The 19,873-nt window shown below is 40.6% G+C and overlaps 1 protein-coding gene across 1 annotated transcript; it reads right to left on the bottom strand.

Annotated features, from left to right (window-relative positions):
* Positions 1-28: 28 nt before the first annotated feature.
* mutyh (mutY DNA glycosylase) lies at positions 29-19,751 on the bottom strand. The gene is made up of 16 exons (XM_085266458.1): positions 19,709-19,751; positions 7,913-8,010; positions 7,391-7,521; positions 7,161-7,200; positions 7,012-7,085; positions 6,879-6,920; positions 6,719-6,790; positions 6,504-6,617; positions 4,921-5,018; positions 4,701-4,845; positions 4,511-4,598; positions 4,254-4,436; positions 2,055-2,200; positions 1,815-1,964; positions 684-734; positions 29-603 (listed from the first exon to the last, which is right to left on the bottom strand). Exons 2-16 carry the CDS (start codon positions 7,995-7,997, stop codon positions 460-462), a joined length of 1,563 nt encoding a protein of 520 aa, XP_085122584.1. The 5' UTR covers positions 7,998-8,010; positions 19,709-19,751; the 3' UTR covers positions 29-459.
* Positions 19,752-19,873: the final 122 nt, after the last annotated feature.

Here is a 19,873-nt window from a genome sequence, read left to right as displayed (position 1 = left end):
TACTTATGCAGACAGTCAGACGAGGTCATTTCAATACAAATGAATCCTTCAGAATGTAAAATGGTCATTATTGTAAAAAGATACTTCAATCTTTATCTTGATTTGGCCTTACAGATGTTGGACATTCAACTCACACGTCACCAGCTCAAGTGAAGACTAGAGCTTATCTTTTATTTACACTTCTTTCCCATGTTACAACTTTATTGTGGCAACAAACATGACAATTATGAAACATACTAAGTGTAAAACACGTCGTCGGCTCACATGAAATTACTTAAAATCCTGCAGTTGGTTTACAATGAGACAGAAATCAGTCGTTAAAAAATAATAAAAAAATAAAAAAAATCACACAATACAATTTTAATCAAAAATGGATTGCTATATTAATAGCTTAAAGTGGAAACCGCAGTGATGGCGATATTTAGGTACATGCATGTGGAAAGGCACTTTTCAGGGACACTAACAACATTCCTCTTTCACAGTCTTGAAGAAGGAACTGAGGGAGAGCTGTCTGCCGCTGCTCGCTGCACTGAGTTTGTTCTTTTTAGAGCTCTGCGGCTTCTTGTTATCCATTATTCCCGAGTCCTTTTGCCTTTTTCCATCCTAAGACCAGCAGAGACAAACAGTTACGGTAGGATTACATAATAAATTATCTGAGCAGTTTTACAAATGTCGAGGCTCACCTTTGTGTTTTTTTCCTTCAGACTGTCCACAGAATCATAAAGCTTCACAATCTGCAGGAGATTTAATGTTGATGTTTCACACAGACCACACAAGCACAATTAGATGCTTTTTTAAATACGTTACAGAAACGTGAGACAATCTTGACGACATTTTACACATGTATGTGTATTTTCTGTGACATTACTGGGGGACTATTTGTTTATGGCTTTACATTCAGTTTTATTCGATCAGCCTTTGACCCAAAACATTTGTGTGTAGTAGCAGAACAAAGCAGGAAACGTTCTTTATCTGACTCCACCAGTAAAAAAACCTGATTTAAACTTGTCTGACTTCCCCTTTGAACATCTGCACTGAACCATGGAGCTCAAAACTGCAGTAAGAACGCCGCATGTGTCAAACTGACTTTCATGTTGAGGCTTTTCACAGAGATGAGCCAATAAAAGCTTTTTAATGAAGAGTGCATTTTTGTGGATAATCACAGGATGTGCTTTGTGAATTAATCCCCGAGTGTCAGACTGTCAGAGCAGAGAGGAGGAACCCCTGAACTGTGGCTCGTGTCATCATGTACCAGCACACAGCAAATTGAAAACACACCAACACAATCTTCTTCTCCCACCCTCTGTTCTACTCAGATTTATCTGCTTGGCTCTTCATTTCTTGTTTTTTTTTTTTGTTTGTTTGTTTGTTTTTGGGGGGGGGGGGGGGGGGGGGGCGTTCTTGCTTATTTGTTTGGGGTTTTGTAATCAATGAAGTCACGGAAAGTTGTGACCGAACCGCAGCTTTTGTTCTTGTACCACCAAGCGGTACCTCAGTGTGTGGGTTGCCAGTATTAAGGGAAGCTACACACTGCGACTTAGGTTCTGTTTAGCTACTTTGTTTTTGCCTTTTATGAAAAGGTTTGTGGTCAATGTTAAGGATCAGCAGGTGATGATCTGAATCTGTTTGCATAGTGAAAATGAACTTTGACAGCACGAGCCACTGCAGCCCCGTTTTCACTATATCCAATATATATTTGGAAAGGTAAAGGCAGGTTGTTATAGCATGCTTTCTCTAAGTGACAATCAAGTGCACTCTTATTGCTACACAGACAGAATTCACTCAGACAAGTGCATAAAAAAACAACCACAAACCTTTTTCAGTCCTGTGGACACAGCAGCTCCCTGTAGAGTAGATCTAGTGAGCCACTGTGTGTTTTCAGTCTCTGTGTGTGTGTCCCTCTCCTTTAAACACACACTGTAAACCACATAAGTCTGGTGGATGTGGGAGAAGATGTGGACCACCTGCAAACAGCCAACCAGTGCAGCAGAGTTACACAAACAGCTTATTTCCTATTAAAGGCAGATGACAGAGGGTCTAAATATCCAGCTTACCTCTCCCACATACTGGAACAGGTTTTCAGTTAAATGCGTTCCCAGTATTCTGCTGATTTCCTCGCAGAGCGCCCCCTTCTGTTTCTTCTCAGAGTTTTCAACCTCAAGCAGAAGACTTGGAAACTCCCACAAGCCTGCCAACAAACCTGCAGCCCACCCAGACAGATTTACTTACTTTTACCGTTTTTCTTATGTGTGTCTGAATCAAGCTGCACAATGACTGAGACATCCACCAAAATTATAGCCTGCATCCAGACCAATGCATCACTCCTAACCAGTGTTGGGTAAGTTACTTTAAAATAATAACTTAGTTACATTACTAGTTACTTCTCTCAAAAGTAACTCAGTTACTTCAAGTTACTCGTTACTTTCAAAGTAACTAGTTACTAGGGAAAGTAACTTTGGTTTTACTCAGAATTCTCTTGTTAATGTGTTGCTTCCATAACTTTGCCAGCCTTCTAGCTTGCTTACTTGCCACAGTGCACTGTGCCACCGACCAATAGAAAGGAAAAGATAATGTGCATATTTCCACGAGAGAAATCCCACGCCTGGACCGTCATTGACTGCTGCCATGATTCTAGCCTACGTCACAGCGTCATGTGCGCCTTTTACATCCAACACAAAAACTGCAGTCGTGGTGCTTTGATTGTACTCAGAACTCAGAAATTCTGCCTTCTGAATAAGAAGATGTAGGTAACACCAGACTGCAGATGAGCTGCATACAGGGCTGGACTGGGACAAAAAAATCGACCTGGTCATTTTGACTAGAGACCAGCCCACCGTTATAGGAAAAATCATAAAGCCTTTGAGTGAAAATAAACAGTTGTGACAGTGATGTTCACTGTTCTGATGGTATATATGCATCAATCTATCAATTGTTTGTTGTAAGATTCAGATAATTATTTTTTAAAAGCGAGACATTTTAAATGAGAATAAGAAAGAAAAGTATTTCTTTGTGCCCCCCTCTCCCTGTTAATGCCCTACATGCCCCCCTGGCAACACTTTGCTAGACCCGCCCCTGCACAGTTACCAGCTGTCAGCTACCTAAAAAAGGATCCTGGTGTTATTTGTCTCTCAGAAACAGTTCATAACTTCCCTTCAACTCATCCATGTCACCTAAAAGGTAAACCTGTTTCTCCATCACCTGTTCAGCTCTGATGATGAATCATCACATCTCCTGGTTTCATCTTCATGTTTCCCTCTCACCACATATCCAAACCGACATCATGACCAGCAGCTTTACAGCTGTGGCTCCAGCAAACATCAGCTGATACTAGAAATTAATATTAAATAAATTCTAACAACAGCTGATCAAGCTTAAACGTGCTGCTGCTGTTTACCGCGACATCCGCTGGTTTCCTCTTTCTGGCGCAAAGTGAGCGATAAATAAACAAGAGAGAAAAGCCGATCAGCTGATCATTGATCAGTTTCATGATTGAAGTAGAAACGGGAGAGGGAGGGGGGAGAATGAAAGAAGAGGCAGCTGTGCAGCAAAGACAGAATAACTCCAGCTTTGTGTCTTTTTCATTGTAGCTGAATTACGGGACAAACTGTTCCTTTTCACCTCAATAAGAAACGCGTAATATTTTCTCTGAATACCAGACGGGACGGTTGGCAACTCTAATAACTTATGAACAAAATAAAGTTCAACATCATTAACTTCATAGCACCCACCCAGCTGTATAGAAACTCCGTCATGCTAGCTAGCACGCAGTACGGAAAAAGTCAGAATAATGAAAATAAACTCCACCTAAACTTGGTTCATATCTGACCCAGAGAGACTGCAGGTCATAACTTCTTACCTGAAGTTCAGTTCACACTTGGACCGGCGGCCGCCTCGGGTCTCTTTTCCTTCATCCACCTGCTGCCTCCACCACTTGCTAATGTTACTGAATCTGTGGAAGCTCCGCGATAGCCACCACTCGAAGTAACGAGTAACGACCCTATCTAAATCCCAGTAACGAGTAACGCGTTCCTGATTTTGGCATAATAACTAGTTACCGTGCTCGTTACCACAATAATAACGTAGTTACTGTAACGCGTTACTTAATAACGCGTTAGTCCCAACACTGCTCCTAACACTAACAGTTTTCTCAGTGATTCAAGCAGTCTGATTCAGTCTCGTTATCAGGATACAACTGTGCACATTCTGAATCCAATGCTTGACCAGCACAAGCTGATGTTGCAATCAGTGCTAACCTTTGCTTGGCCTCTGTATGAGCAGGAACCTTTCTTCCCCGTCATCTCCAGGCCTCTTCACCACACAGGTAAGAGTTCGCTCCACCCGGGGGGGCTTCTTCGACGGCTTTCTGGGGAAGTTCTGAACACCCAGCTCATCATCCCAGGGCTCCGAGGGACACAGGGGACATGTTACACTGTTCGCTTCACATATAGAAAGATACTTTAATTTCAGGACTATACAGACATCTGAGAGGTCTGAAGGGGAGGAGACTTACTGCAGTCTTCTATGTCAGGCAGCTCTGAAGTCTTTGTACCCAGCTTCCCCAAAAGCTTCTTAGAGTTTTGCTCTTGTTTGACAAGAACCTGTGCAGACACACAACATGCCTCATGCCATTAACTGGAGAGAATCTTTTCTAATCTGTGTTAGCATTATCGGTACCAGTTGCAATTTGAAATCATCCCAACCTTGTGATAAGAGTGGCAGTGAGACTGCACGGGGCACTGACTGCACAGGGGCCCTTTAGGGGTGCAGACTCGTGCTCCCAGCTCCATCATGGCCTGGTTAAAGTCTCCAGGTCTCTCAGGATCCACCAGCAAATTGACCAGATCCCTTAAACACAAGAGAAATAAAAACATTCAAAAGCTTTCCGTTTATATATTATTTTGGTTTGGAGGTGAATCTCACCAAAGTGCCTCTGTCACTGCTGGACTTGTGCTGTCAGCTCCAATCGCCCTCAGGCGACACAGCACCCGAATGACATTACCGTCCACAGCTCCGGTAACCTACACAAGAGAGATCACATCACTATGAGTGATTAATAAGAGAGTACCTAAGACTTTGCTCTGCTGCAGATTAGAGATGGCACGATACCACTTTTTTATGTCCGATACCGATACCGATATCATAAATTTGGATATCTGCCGATACCGATATGAATCCGATATAGTGTTTTTTAATCAACAAAACTGTTTTTTAAAATATCTTGCTGCATTTTGCAAGTCTGCAAGTTCATACTCAAGTTTAAAACAACAACTACACTAAAGCTATTCTGTTATACCTGTATACAAAAAAAATATTTCATAGTTCAGCAATACTGATCAATCTAATAAACTTAGACCTACACCATCCTCCCTATTCTGGTATTTTAAAGAGTACTTAGCGTAAATATTAAGCAACCTAACTAATAGGGTTCCGACTCCCAGCAACAACAAAAATAAATAAATAAAAAATAGGGAACCACCCCTCACACTCCACCTCATGATGCTTAATCGACGTAATCAACCTTAATTTGATGCAGTGTGAAAAAAAATGCACAGAAATCAATTCTTTTTCAAGAAATATTAAATAGATTCAACATCTTTCTTCAACAAAATTGCAGCCTGCACAGATGGTACCTTCCCAAAGTAAAAAGTACTATAGCTTACTAGGGTATATATATTAGACGTAATAGTTACTATATACAGTAATTGACTTCTATTCATTTTACATCAAATTAAAACTTTGGGTGTCAGATAATTATTTATTAAAAGCTCGACATTTTAAATGAGAATAAGAAAGAAAAGTATGTCTTTGTGCCCCCTTTTCCCTGCTAATGCCCTATCGGCCCCCCTGGCTAAACTTTGCTAGATCCGCCCCTGCACAGTTACCAGCGTCAGCTACGTAGAAAAAGATCCTGGTGTAGAAAGTAATATTAAATAAATTCTAACAACAGCTTATCAAGCTTAAACGTGCTGCTGTTGTTCAGCCGCTGGTTTCCTCTTTCTGGTGCAAAGTGGGCCAAAAACAAACAAGAGACACGGACTCGCGACAGAAAAGCCGATCAGCTGATCATTTAAGCAGTTTCACGATTGAAGTAGCAGCCGGAGAGCGAGAGGCAGTCGCTTGTTAAGCTTAACGTGGGAATGCTTTACAAACATTCAGAGATGGACTTACACACTTGCTTTACTTCTCTCGGGGATAACTTTGTCGGAGATGAAATGCCAGGTTGCTAGCGAAGCTCCAAATGCTATCCAGACCACCGACAGGTCCGGCATGCCACAGCTGCTCTATCACGTGATGCATACTGCTCCGACTGCTAACGTTCTGAGGTGAGTTACGGCGTGTTGCAAGTTTTGCCAGGTGCTTTCGTGATATTTAATGGATCGGATTACATTTTTTATTTTTCTCCGATATCCGATCCAGTAATTTAGGTCAGTATCGGACCGATACCGATACGTAATATCGGATCGGTCCATCTCTACTGCAGATATCCATGTCTAATGACCCACCAGCCCCTGTGCAATAGAGCCTATAGCTGCAGCAGTGTAGCGTCCCACTCCAGGCAGCTGTTTGAGCAGGCTCTCAACCGTCTGAGGCATCTGTCCCTTTAGCTCTGACACCACCTAAAGGAACATATAATGAACACCCAAACACAGAAGGTGTGAGACTTCTCTGCAGACAGACTGTTTAGAAGTGTTAGATAAAGGGAAGAACACAATCAGACCTTCTGCGCTCCTTCATGCAGCCTTCTTCCACGGGAGTAGTAGCCCAGCCCTGCCCACATCTGATTCACCTCCTACCAATCAACACAATCAGTACATCCAAATTAAAAACATCAGCATTTTAAAATCATTGTATGTGCATTTGCTGCTTTAAGGCATCACCTCTAGAGTGGCAGCTGCAAGCTCCTGGACTGTGGGCCACCTCTGCAGCATAATAAATAGAAGCTTTAAGTTGCACACAGTGAAATCAGTGTCACAAGAAGTCCAGTGCACAAGAAAGCTACACGATGCACACCTTCATCCACTTGTTGTAATAGTCTTTTACTGTGGCAACCTGAGTCTGCTGCAGCATTATTTCTGAAACCCATACTGAAAAAAGCACATCACTTTAAGCAGCAGTTAAAGATGTGTACATTTGTCAAGAATGCACCCAACTCTTCTCACCTCCATATGTCCTGATGTTGATGTCTGACTCTGTTATAGCCTGTAGAAAGTAAAGAAAGGCAAAGCTACAAATTTCCTCTGAGAAAAAAAAACTAAAAATACGACAGAAACCACCAGAACACTGACATGGCTGAAACGTTAACTTTGAACCAAACTTATTTCTATATCACATGTTACATTAATGTATATTAATGATGACAACGAAGTAGTATAATATAGTTTCTTTTTACCAGAGTCCTCCATGGCAGCTCTCTCTTCTCCTTGTTGTACCAGTTAAGGAGTTGAGAGCGAAAGCGGACGACATCAGCAGGATCAGGGAAAGTGTGGTGCGGAGATGGTGAGGAAGCATCTGTGGTTTCCTCTGGAAGACCAAAAACACAATTCTCACTCAGACTAAAGAAATCTCACTGAAATCATATCTGCCTATTATGCCGTTATTAAACGTTTCTATTGTATACTATAATAAATATGATTATTAGATTGAAACAAGTCCCATCAGACATTCATGCCATTTCTTGCAGCAGTATCAAACTTTACCCAACACGAGCCTGCAGGACCCGGTTTGGCTGTGCACGCATCTGTACTGCTGTAAATTCTGAAGCTGCTAAAACATTCTGGCACTGCTTAAACAGTTTAGCATCATTTTTAGCATCAGGGAAAGCGATGTGTTTACTTTCAAGTATGCAATGAAAGCTGAAATGTAGATCTCTCTACGACGCGCAGATATTAAGTAACAGCAGCATGGTTGCTACCTTGTTTCACTGCTGTCTTTGACTTCTTCCGCTTCGGTAATGCGCTTTCTACCACCTCCACTGCGGCTCGCTTGCCTTTCTGCATCGCTGAACGTAACCTGCTCATAATCAGAAATAATATAAAGCAACCGATTGTGTTTCTGTCCGCACAGCAGGACCAGACACGTTTGCTTCATGCATTCATTTCTGGCTCCCGCCACGTTAAGGAGCGACGGTCCCGGCTCATCCAATTAGCTGTGAGGAAATCCGTTACGTATGCTAACGTCAACTCCGGTGGGCGGGTCAAAATAAGACCAGTCATTTCTTTATATTTTGCTAGAAAAAAAATGAACGATTTATTGAAAAATAGGCAAACATACATGGAAATACAGCATATAAGTCAAAAACAGAGTCTTTAACAGCCTCCTTGTCATTTATTTAAGTAGCCTTCAGGAATAGTTTTCCAGGTTGCTTGAGCGAAATGCAAAGCTCTTCTCTGGATATTGGCTCCCTTTCTGATCTGTGTCGAGATGATCCCACATTGCTTCAATAACATTAAAGTACAGTCTCTGAACCTGCAGCCAATCCACGATTTAGACAACCCTACTGTGTGTCTTTTGGCTGTGTTTGGAACCATTTTCATGTTGAAAAATGAAGCAGCTGCAAATCCGATTCTTTCCAGATGGCATCACCACAGCCCTACCCAAGGAGCTGCAGGTGTCCTTCTATACACACTGTGTTGAATCTGTACTGACATATTGCATACCAGTGTGGGCTGCCAGCTGTCCAGCACTCCAGAAGGTCATCAACACGACACAGAAGATCATCACCTGGTTGAGCCGTTGCCCTCAGGTAGATGGTACAGGACAATTAAAGCTAAAATGAGCAGACTGAAAAACAGCACATATCCTAGGATGTTGCAATAATAAATAACAAACAACAAATGAACAGTGTTATGCCCCCTTTGACTCAAACACACACAAACAGCAAACACACACACACACACGCAGCAGGTAATAATCAAAAGAGTTGCCGAGAGCCAAGGACCACTCATGAAGTGCTACAGAAACACCTGGAATAAGCAGGTACAACTGTTTCAAAGAAAACTATAAGTAGTGCTGTCAACCACCATGGCCTGTATGCACACTCACCACATACGACTCCATTGCTTAAGCATGTGTAAGGTTTGCTGAAAAACATTTAGACAACCCTGTGAAATACTGGAAGGATATAGTCTGGTCAGATGAGACTAAAACTGAACTCTTTGGATGCTGTAATACACACCATGTTTGGAGGTCAAAAGGCGCTGCATATGTCTCCAAAAACACCTTAACAACAGTTCACGTCATGGTGTGTGGCTTTTTCCAGCATACGTTACTGGCACGCTTCATATTATTGAAGGAAGAATGAATGGAAAAATGCACCGAGACATTCTTGATAAAAATCTGCTGCCATCTACAAGGATGATAAAGATGAAATGAGGGCGGACGTTTCAGCAAGACAGTAACCACAAACACACAACCAAAGAAACTCACACTTGGTTTCAGAGAAGGAAAATAAAACTGCTCGAATGGCCCAGCAGTCACCTGACCTGAATCTACTTGAAGATCTACGGAAAGAACTAAAGTTCATAGAAGGGACACAAAGAATCTGTTGAGGATTCCACGTCGATGGCAACTTTAAAAAATATGCTTAGAAATTGGTGAAGTGTTTAATTGGTGTGTGTGTGAGAGAGAGAGTTTACTTGTGTGAAAATTGGGGCCTTCTATCAGCTCACACACCAGTCAATTGAGTACTCCTCTCCCTTTGGGGACCAAAACACCGTCCCCAAGTAGATTTCAGAATCAGAATCAGAATACTTAATTGATCCATAGGGGAAATTATTTTATAGTGCTCCATTATAAACAAATATCAACAGGGACAGACAATACACTAAGAATAGCCCAATATATACAGGCATATATACATAAAAGTCACTTATTAATAAATAGCTGATAATGTTACCTCTAATACCTCTAATAATGTTCAGCATGCTCTAAAACATGTTTTAATCCAAAAACCTTCCCTGTCCCCAAAAGTGACATTCTTCTGATATTTTATGTATGTGTATGATGTCTCCCTCACAAACTTTCTCTACCTGTGTATAACTCTATGTTGCCCCTAGTGGAAGAGTATGAAATTGTAAAGATTTGTATGAATAGTTTTATATAAATTAACATTTTTTTTCTTGACTAATCAATAGAAGTCAGTACATTATTTGTTAGCAAGTAGTTGAAAATTGGAAATTTGCTTTTTTCCCTTAACCACAAATACTTGAGTTATGATAACTATGTGACACTTTATAGCTGTATTGATAAAAAGAAAAAAAGCCCATGTAAAGTAAACTGAGATTACAGCGCGTTTATGCTGAAGACACACACTTAGATGTCCTCTCTTTCAAATCCTTCTGTGCTGCCCCTGATTTTAAGTATAAAGACTGCAGCTGCTTTCTTATAGCATATATCTTAGAGTCATCTGATAGAGTAGCTGTCACGGACCCGCTTCCTGGGACTCGGGGTCTGTGAGCAGTGTGGACCTTTATTATTATTATTATTGTATTGGATGTATGTTTGCTGCACTGTGCTCTTGTGTTCCATGCTGGTGGGTGTGTGTGTGTGTGTGTGTGTGTGTGTCTGTTTGTCTGCGGGTGTGGCTGGACAGCCACCTGCAGGCCTGATGGGCGTGGCTGACCAGCTGCTGGTCACGCCTAGGTTCTCACACACCTGCTTCTGATCAAGCTCGTCGGGGGAGCTACTTAACAGAGCGATGGAGCTTCCTCCGGCGCAGGATTGTTGAATTAGATGCCATGGCAGTGTTTAAAGTGCTGTTAAGTGTATGCCTGCTGGAGTTGTTGCCGTAACGACTGCGTCTGTTATTTTTTTCCCCTCGGGAGGAGAGCGGAGCACAGGACAGCAGGACGCACGGGGTGTGCGTAGGCACGGGAGCAGAGAGCACGAAATACCAGCACTTAGGAGAAGGCACAACACAGGAGTTGAGGGAGCACATTGGAGATTTATTGTGTGGTGTACATTACCCCACTGTAAATAAACACACTGTTCATTGTCCAGCGTTTGGGACCTTTCTCCAACATCCCCACGGCTTGCCCTGGCAGACCGTGACAGTAGCAGCTTTAGAGCCAGTTATTAGCAAAATTCAACAAGTTGGTAATGAAGGCTGACACTGTTTTAGGTAGTTCTCTGAAACCTCTAGACAACTGTGCAAAGACGTAGAATTTGGCTAATCAGTAGGAGGACTTATACTTCATATTTCAGCTGGTACTTGATTTTAGTGTTTTTCTCCCCAGAAAGTTAAAGTGTGTTGTGCAGAAAAAGGATTGTAGTGAGATTTTTTTTTAAAAATCTGAGTGGAAGAGAAATCCAAAAATCTTTAAATGAATGAAACTAAATTAATTTCAAAAATAAATGACAGCACTAGACCCCTGTCTATGTAGCAGTACTCTGTACCTCTTGAGGTTCAAACTGCACAACCCTCACTAATAATACAACTATGATGTAATTATTTTGTTTGATTATACATACACATCTGCATTTGATTTTTTTTTTTAATGGTATGGCAAAAAACATCCCCAGGCCATACATTACAAATGGAAAATCTCACAATCAGCGTGGCTATAAGGCTTAGGAGGCCACCTCTGCTTTGGCATTATGCCCTGGAAAAACACTTGAAGGTAAAACGAAAAAACAAACAAACACAAAAAATCTTACTGTTGCAAAACATCCTAATGGCAATCTTTATTGCTACCAGTTAGTGCCATTTAAGCTATAATCCAGAAGTGGAATTGACCTTTACGTACATGTTCAAAGCGGAACTTTTTGATGTCATTGTGCACATCATGTTTGAAGAAAGACTGGTTCTGCATATCACCCCAAAAAACAAAATGCAAAAAAGCTTTGTATGCCCAAAGCGAGAGCTGTGTCTGCGTTCTTGGCACAATGCGGTGCTTGTTCCCAGGGCAGGTTAAGCTATGCCTGGGCTGGCCCTTGTCACCAATTCTGTTTGTGGTTTTTATGGATGAAATTGTGTCTAGTTTGTGATGCTTCTTTACAAGTGATGGTAGGATGTAGCAGGAGTTGGAGGTCGGATTCCACAGTAATGTGGAGGTATCACTGTTATGATAAAGAAACAACTGAGCCAAAAGGCAAAGCTCTCAATTTACAAAGGTGTCTATGTTCTGTCCCTACAACACGTTATCACTCCTAACTCTTCAAATATGGACTCTTGGTCAGGGTCCCTCTGCTTCACTTATCAACACGCCGGGTACTCCTCTCGCGTCATGAATTAACTTGCAGGGTACTCTTATTGTATACTATAGAGCACCCTAAACGTTGGTAATTGATGACAAGAGCCTGCTGCAGAAGAGCCTGTTGTCCCTATATTTATATATTTCTGAAATCACATTGTAGTGACTTATACTGAACACAAAAAATTATATAATGTAAACAACTACCTGAGAGAAACAGCAGATAAATTAATTATAGGCTATTACTTTTGTATCAGTTGTTGCATTGATGGAGGGAGTGATGTATGCTGGAAGTAGGAGTTTTTTTGTTTTTTGTTTTTTTTTCCTCAGATATTTTTATTAAAGTTTCTGCATCCATTTTTACAAAAGACAAATTGAACAATATGCCGTTTTCTTTTTGAAGAACATAAAACAATATGAAACATACACTCCCACCTCATAATTATAGGAGTACCAGTGGGTGTACAAAAAGAAAAAAGAAAGGGTCCAATCTAATAATACGAGTAGCAAACCCTGGAGTACAAGATAACAGTTCCTGAGTGTACAAGAGAGATGTGGAGAGTTTCAAAGCCCACACCCCCACACAGACACAGAAAAAACAAAACACACAAACCAAGAAAAAACAAAAAAACAAAAAAACAAAACACAAAACACAAACATAATGAGTGGTCAGCTTAGTTGTAGAGATAAGTCAATTCTGTAAGAGAAAAGAAATATGTATAAAATAGGTAAGTAAATGCCATCATAAGGCGCAGGCACAACAGAGTCCATATACTTAAACTTAAACATCTTACTTAAACATAAGATAAAATAAAATATAATAAACTCTGACCTGGCTAATTGGGAGCGTTGCGAGACCGCAAAGTCTGAACATGGTCAAAAAAGGGTTGCCAGGTCTTAAAAAAAAGTAGGAGTTTTGGAGTGAAATGTTTTGTGTTTCATGCAATGTTCAGAAATCTTTTCCTTTTTTTTACTTTGTTACAGACACGTCTTCCTGCAACTGTTAGCAGCACTTCAAATGAGCCATATTCCTCAAAGGGGCACAACTGTTGTTTCTTGTTTTTGCACTCAGGAAAAATGCTGCTGTGGTCAGACAACAAATACAGAGTTTTGCACATCATTACCCAACTGTGACTTAGTGTTCTATCGAAATTTAAAACGAATCAAGGCAGGAGATCAGGCAGAGTATAAGAGAGCCCACTACAAACTGCATCAGAGCAGCAAAGCGGGCCCACTCACAACAATTTGAAGGCTACTACCTCAACAACAACACGCACAGGGAATTAAAGCTGTCACAAACTACAGGGGAACCACAACAACCACAGACCCCTGAGACACCACCCTTCCAGACAGTGGCGGTCCTAGCCTGTTTGGCGCCCTGGGCGAACACTCCCCCCCACACACACACACACAGACAAAACATATTAAGGATTGCACATTAACATAAAACTGTTGTACACACACACATATGAAGAGGGAGAGAGTATGCATAGTATGCAAACGGCTACTATCAGCCATAGCAGCCATAGCAGCAGTCTTTACTCTAATTATTAGAGTAAAGACTGCGAGCCGCGCCCTCTCATTCAACGTCAGTGTCTGACCTCACAAATGTGCTTCTGGAAGACTGGTGCAAAAACACACTCCTAAACTTTTATTAAAGCCTTCTCAGAAGAGCTGAAGCTTTTATGGCTGCAAAGGGTGAGTCGATATCATATTTAACCCTATGGAAAAAGAATAGGATGCCACTTAAGTTCATATGGCTGTGAAAGCAGGCGAGCAAATACGAAAGTATATCCACACTCTAACACAAGTTTCTATAAACTCTGCTGAGTAACTCTGTGGTGTGCTTCTTCCTCCTGCGCTTCCTGACTCACATTTTTATACAATCCCAGCAGTCTGTTGTGGTACATGAGTTCCTCCTACTCTACATTTACTAGGGGTGGGGGGGGGAAATCGATTCTGTGTCGTATCGTGATATTTTGTTTGCTAATAATGTATCAATACAGGGACAGCAGAAATCGATATTTTGTTACAAAAAAGGTTTTTGTGCTCTGACTTCAGAGCATGTTGATCCTTTTTCTGAGCAAGAATCCTGACATTCCTTCACTGTCCAAATGTGTTCAACTTTTTTTTGGCAGCAATAAACATGACAGTTTACTTATTGTAATTTAAGACATGTTTTATTTTAATTAAGTTTAAAACTTTTTTATTTAATGTAAAATTATATTTTGTTTTAATTTACTTTCAAATTCTTCAGTTGCTGAATGGGCTGCATAGTTTTCATAAATTGCATAGTTCAGAATAGCTATAATTGTACCAGATGGTTGCATTCAGTTAGTACATGACTTAATAATTGATCAACAAATCGATTTACTCTGCCTTACAGAAACCTGGTTGCAGCAGGATGATTATGTTAGTTTAAATGAATCAACACCCCCGAGTCATTCTAACTACCAGAAATCTCGAAGCACAGGCCGAGGGGGAGGTGTGGCAGCAATTTTTCACACCAGCCTATTAATTAATGAAAGACCAAGACAGACTTTTAATTCATTTGAAAGCCTGATGCTTAACATTGTCCACCCCAGCTGTGAAACTCAGAAACCAGTCTTACTTGATATCATCTATTGTCCACCTGGGCCTTACACAGAGTTTCTGTCTGATTTCTCAGACTTTATATCTAATTTAGTTCTGAGCTCAGATAAAATAATTATTGTGGGTGATTTTAACATCCATGTAGATGCTAAAAATGACAGCCTCAACATGGCATTTAGTCTGTTATTAGACTCAATTGGTTTCTCTCAAAATGTAAAAGAACCCACCCACCACTTTAATCACACTCTAGATCTTGTTTTAACATATGGCATCGAACCTGAACATTTAACAGTGTTTCCTGAAAACCCTCTCCTGTCTGATCATTTCCTGATAACATTTACTTTTACAATAATTGATTACACAGCGGTGGAGAGTAGACTTTATCACAGTAGATGTCTTTCTGAAAGCGCTGTAACTAAGTTTAAGAATATAATCCACCCGCTGTTATCATCTCCAATGCCCTGTACCAACATAGAGCGAGCAGCTACCTGAACGCTGCTCCAACAGAGGTTGATCATCTTGTTAATAATTTCACCTCCTCACTACGTACGACTCTGGATACTGTAGCTCCAGTGAAAACTAAGGTCTCTAATCAGAAGTACCTGACTCCGTGGTATAATTCTCAAACACGTACCCTAAAGCAGATGACTCGTAATCTGGAGAGGAAATGGCGTGTCACAAATTTAGAGGATCATCATTTAGCCTGGAGAAAAAGTTTGCTGCTTTATAAGAAAGCCCTCCGCAAAGCCAGAACATCTTCCTATTCATCACTGATTGAAGAAAATAAGAACAACCCTAGGTTTGTCTTCAGCACTGTAGCCAGGCTGACAAAAAGTCAGAGCTCTGTTGAGCCAACCATCCCTTTAACGTTAACTAGTAATGACTTCATGAACTTCTTCACAAATAAAATTTTTATCATTAGAGAAAAAATTACCAATAATCATCCCACAGATGTAATATTATCTACAGCTACTCTTAGTACCATTGATGTTAAGTTAGACTCTTTTTCTCCAATTGATCTTTCTGAGTTAACTTCGATAATTACTTCCTCCAAACCATCAACGTGTCTTTTAGACCCCATTCCTACAAAACTGCTCAAAGAAGTCCTGCCATTAATTAATTCTTCGATCTTAAATATGATCAACCTATCTCTAATAATCGGCTATTTACCACAGGCCTTCAAGCTGGCTGTAGTTAAACCTTTACTCAAAAAGCATCTCTAGACCCAGCAGTCTAATTATAGGCCAATCTCCAACCTTCCTTTCATATCAAACATCCTTGAAAGAGTAGTTGTCAAACAGCTAACAGATCATCTGCAGAGGAATGGTTTATTTGAAGAGTTTCACTCAGGTTTCAGAGCTCATCACAGCACAGAAACAGCTTTACTGAAGGTTACAAATGATCTTCTTATGGCCTCTGACAGTGGACTCATCTCTGTGCTTGTCCTGCTAGACCTCAGTGCAGCGTTCGATACTGTCGACCATAATATCCTATTAGAGCGATTAGAACATGCTGTAGGTATTACAGGTACTGTGCTGCAGTGGTTTGTATCATATCTATCTAATAGACTCCAGTTTGTGCATGTAAATGGAGAGTCCTCTTCACACACTGAGGTTAATTATGGAGTTCCACAGGGTTCAGTGCTAGGACCAATTCTGTTTACATTATACATGCTTCCCTTAGGCAGCATCATTAGAAGACATAGCATACATTTTCACTGCTATGCAGATGACACCCAGCTCTATCTGTCCATGAAGCCAGATAACACACACCAATGAGTTAAACTGCAGGAATGTCTTAAAAACATAAAGACCTGGATGGCCGCTAACTTTCTGTTTCTTAATTCAGATAAAACTGAGGTTATTGTACTCGGCCCTGAAAAGCCTAGAAATATGGTATCTAACCAGATTCTTACTCTGGATGGCATTACCTTGGCCTCCAGTAACGCTGTGAGGAACCTTAGAGTCATTTTTGACCAGGACATGTCCTTCAATGCACATATTAAACAAATATGTAAGACTGCGTTCTTCCATTTGCACAACATCTCTAAAATTAGAAATATTCTGTCTCAGAGTGACGCTGAAAAACTAGTTCATGCATTTATTACTTCCAGGCTGGACGACTGTAATTCATTATTATCAGGATGTCCAAAAAACTCACTGAAAAGTCTTCAGTTAATCCAAAATGCTGCAGCAAGAGTCCTGACAGGGACTAGAAAGAGAGAGCAGATTTCTCCTGTTTTGGCTTCCCTTCATTGGCTTCCTGTTAAATCCAGAATTGAATTCAAAATCCTGCTCCTCACATACAAGGTCTTAAATAATCAGGCCCCATCTTATCTTAATGACCTTGTAGTACCATATCACCCTATTAGAGCACTTCGCTCTCGCTCTGCAGGCCTACTTGTTGTTCCTAGAGTATTTAAAAGTAGAATGGGAGGCAGAGCCTTCAGTTTTCAGGCCCCTCTTCTGTGGAACCAGCTTCCAGTTTGGATTCGGGAGACAGACACTATCTCTACTTTCAAGATTAGGCTTCAAACTTTCCTTTTTGCTAAAGCATATAGTTAGGGCTGGACCAGGTGACCCTGAATCCTCCCTTAGTTATGCTGCAATAGACGTAGGCTGCCGGGGGATTCCCATGATGCATTGAGTTTTTCCTTTCCAGTCACCTTTCTCACTCACTATGTATTAACAGACCTCTCTGCATTGAATCATATCTGTTATTAACCTCTGTCTCTCTTCCACAGCATGTCTTTTATCCTGTCTTCCTTCTCTCACCCCAACCGGTCGCAGCAGATGGCCCCGCCCCTCCCTGAGCCTGGTTCTGCTGGAGGTTTCTTCCTGTTAAAAGGGAGTTTTTCCTTCCCACTGTTGCCAAAGTGCTTGCTCATAGGGGGTCATATGATTGTTGGGTTTTTCTCTGTATCTATGAAGCGCCTTGAGGCGACTTATGTTGTGATTTGGCGCTATATAAATAAAATTGAATTGAATTGAATTGAATTGAAAGTTAAGTTGGACTAGACTGTAATACAAACCGTTCAGTTTGTCACCAATATAACTAACTGAAATGAGAGAAAGACTGAGTGTGAGACTTTATCAATATTCATTTTATCTAATATCAAAGTTTACCATTATGTACAGAATCTGAATATCGCAAAATATTTTAAAAAATTGCAATAATATCGTATCGTGCGTTAAGTATTGTGATAATATCGTATCGTGGGATGTATGGTGATTCCCACCTCTAACATTTACCCAATAAAAAGAACATATTTCTATTGAGCGTTTTTTATTTGCTGTGTTAAGACAGAATACAAACTCGTCAAACTTTGCGTTTATGTATTTATCTTTTTACAGGACACTAATTATTTTACATACCAACATCAAGAATACAGGCAGTTATGTGATATGTTTTGGTATAAAAAGTGAAAACAATGCAAAAACACCTGAATGTGGGGACCCTACTGCTCACATAGAATGTAATAAAATGCCTATTTAAATATTGCTATATGAGTAAACACACAATGTGACAGACCACAAGTCTTTGCTGTCACTTTTGTTTGTGCTGCATGTGTTGGCTCATGTAGAAGTACAGTTATACAGAAGAGTGGCAAAATTTATTGCCCAACAATGTGACAGACTGATAAATTTAAACAAACTCATCCTTTCAAGGTAAAGCTGCTAAAGGTGGTTCTACAAGCTACTGAATCAGAATCACTGGGTGTATTTAGGTTGCTTTTTTAATGTACTTATCCCTCCTGATAGTTTTTTTTCTTTTTACTAGTTCTGCTTTTGGTTAGTGTCCTCGTCGCTCTGGCTGGAGTGAGACGTTACTTTACGCCCATCGGCATTGCACAGGTAGTCAAACATCTCTAGGATGACACATCCGTACATGCCATCACGAGATCCAAGCGTAGTTTCAAGGCAGCACAATATCTTCCACCCCTCGCCCCCCACCTCTCGTAGCAGATGACTACCCCTGCTTGAGCCTGGTTATGCGGGAGGTTTCTTCCTTTTAAAAGATATTTTTTCCTTCCCGTTGTCACCAAGTACTTGCTCATAGAAGGTCATCTGATTGTTAGGGTTTTCAATAAGAGGCACCCTGTGAAGCAACAGTTGAAGTTGATGTGAGATATGGATGATGCAGAAAGATATTAATTTGCCACTCACGACAATGCGTGCCCTCACAAAGGACTGGCAATATTGTCATGGCCCAAGAGCTGACAATAGAATATGTGCATCAACGTTCACTTATGCACATGCATGCGTGTGTGCATGTTCACAAGCATGCGTGTATATGTGAACATGCACACATTTACCCTTGTGTGCATGAGTATGCACAGCATGCCTCCCGTTGGAGGGTTTAGATTAGCTGATTGCATCATTGAGTAACAACTAACCGTTGAAAGGGAATGGCACAGAGCCTCTTAAAAAACTTCTTGTATTCAGAAACTGTGTTCAACTCGATTCTTGTCTGAAGGCTTTCTAACAGTTGACTCTTTTATATCATTCCTCCATTAAAAAGCAGACTAGAAAACCATAGCAGAAGCAATACCCTGTAGCTCAGTAGTTTCTATGTTAATGTTATTTCCTGGATGACTATTAAGCAACCCAACATCCAAATGTTATTTTAGGCAATTTATGTCACAGCATTTAACAAATGAAAATAAAGACAACCTGTGTCTTAAATAAAATAAACAATCGTTTGCAATCATTACACAAACTTCTGCTTCCAATCATGCTGAACCTGCTAGCAGCCTCCTCATCTCTTTGCCAGTCTTTCCACACCACAAACCAATGACATGCATGTACAAAACAAAAAGCAATTCAACCACATTGTATAAACGTTCCCAAGTTATAGCATGTGACAGGTAAATAAAGTTCATGGTTTTACATGAATATTTCCAAAAATAAAGGTTGTTCACTCACTCTGAAGCAACGTGTTTGTGTCGTTTCACTGAGAACAGAACAGGAAGTCTGACACAATAAAAGAGGAAGTGCTAAGGTACTCTTAAAAATAAAAGCGCAGGATAAAGTGGCCTTGCCGGTATTTGCCAAAAACTGATTGCTTGTATTTAAACTGCTATAAATAAC

This window comes from Mchenga conophoros, linkage group LG23 (genome assembly GCF_057382185.1).
Source record: "Mchenga conophoros isolate Kocher_MC1m ecotype Shallow Benthic linkage group LG23, M_conophoros_male_GT1.1, whole genome shotgun sequence".
In the NCBI taxonomy this organism is placed as follows: Eukaryota; Metazoa; Chordata; class Actinopteri; order Cichliformes; family Cichlidae; genus Mchenga; species Mchenga conophoros.
This window is presented reverse-complemented; position numbering and strand designations above follow the sequence as displayed.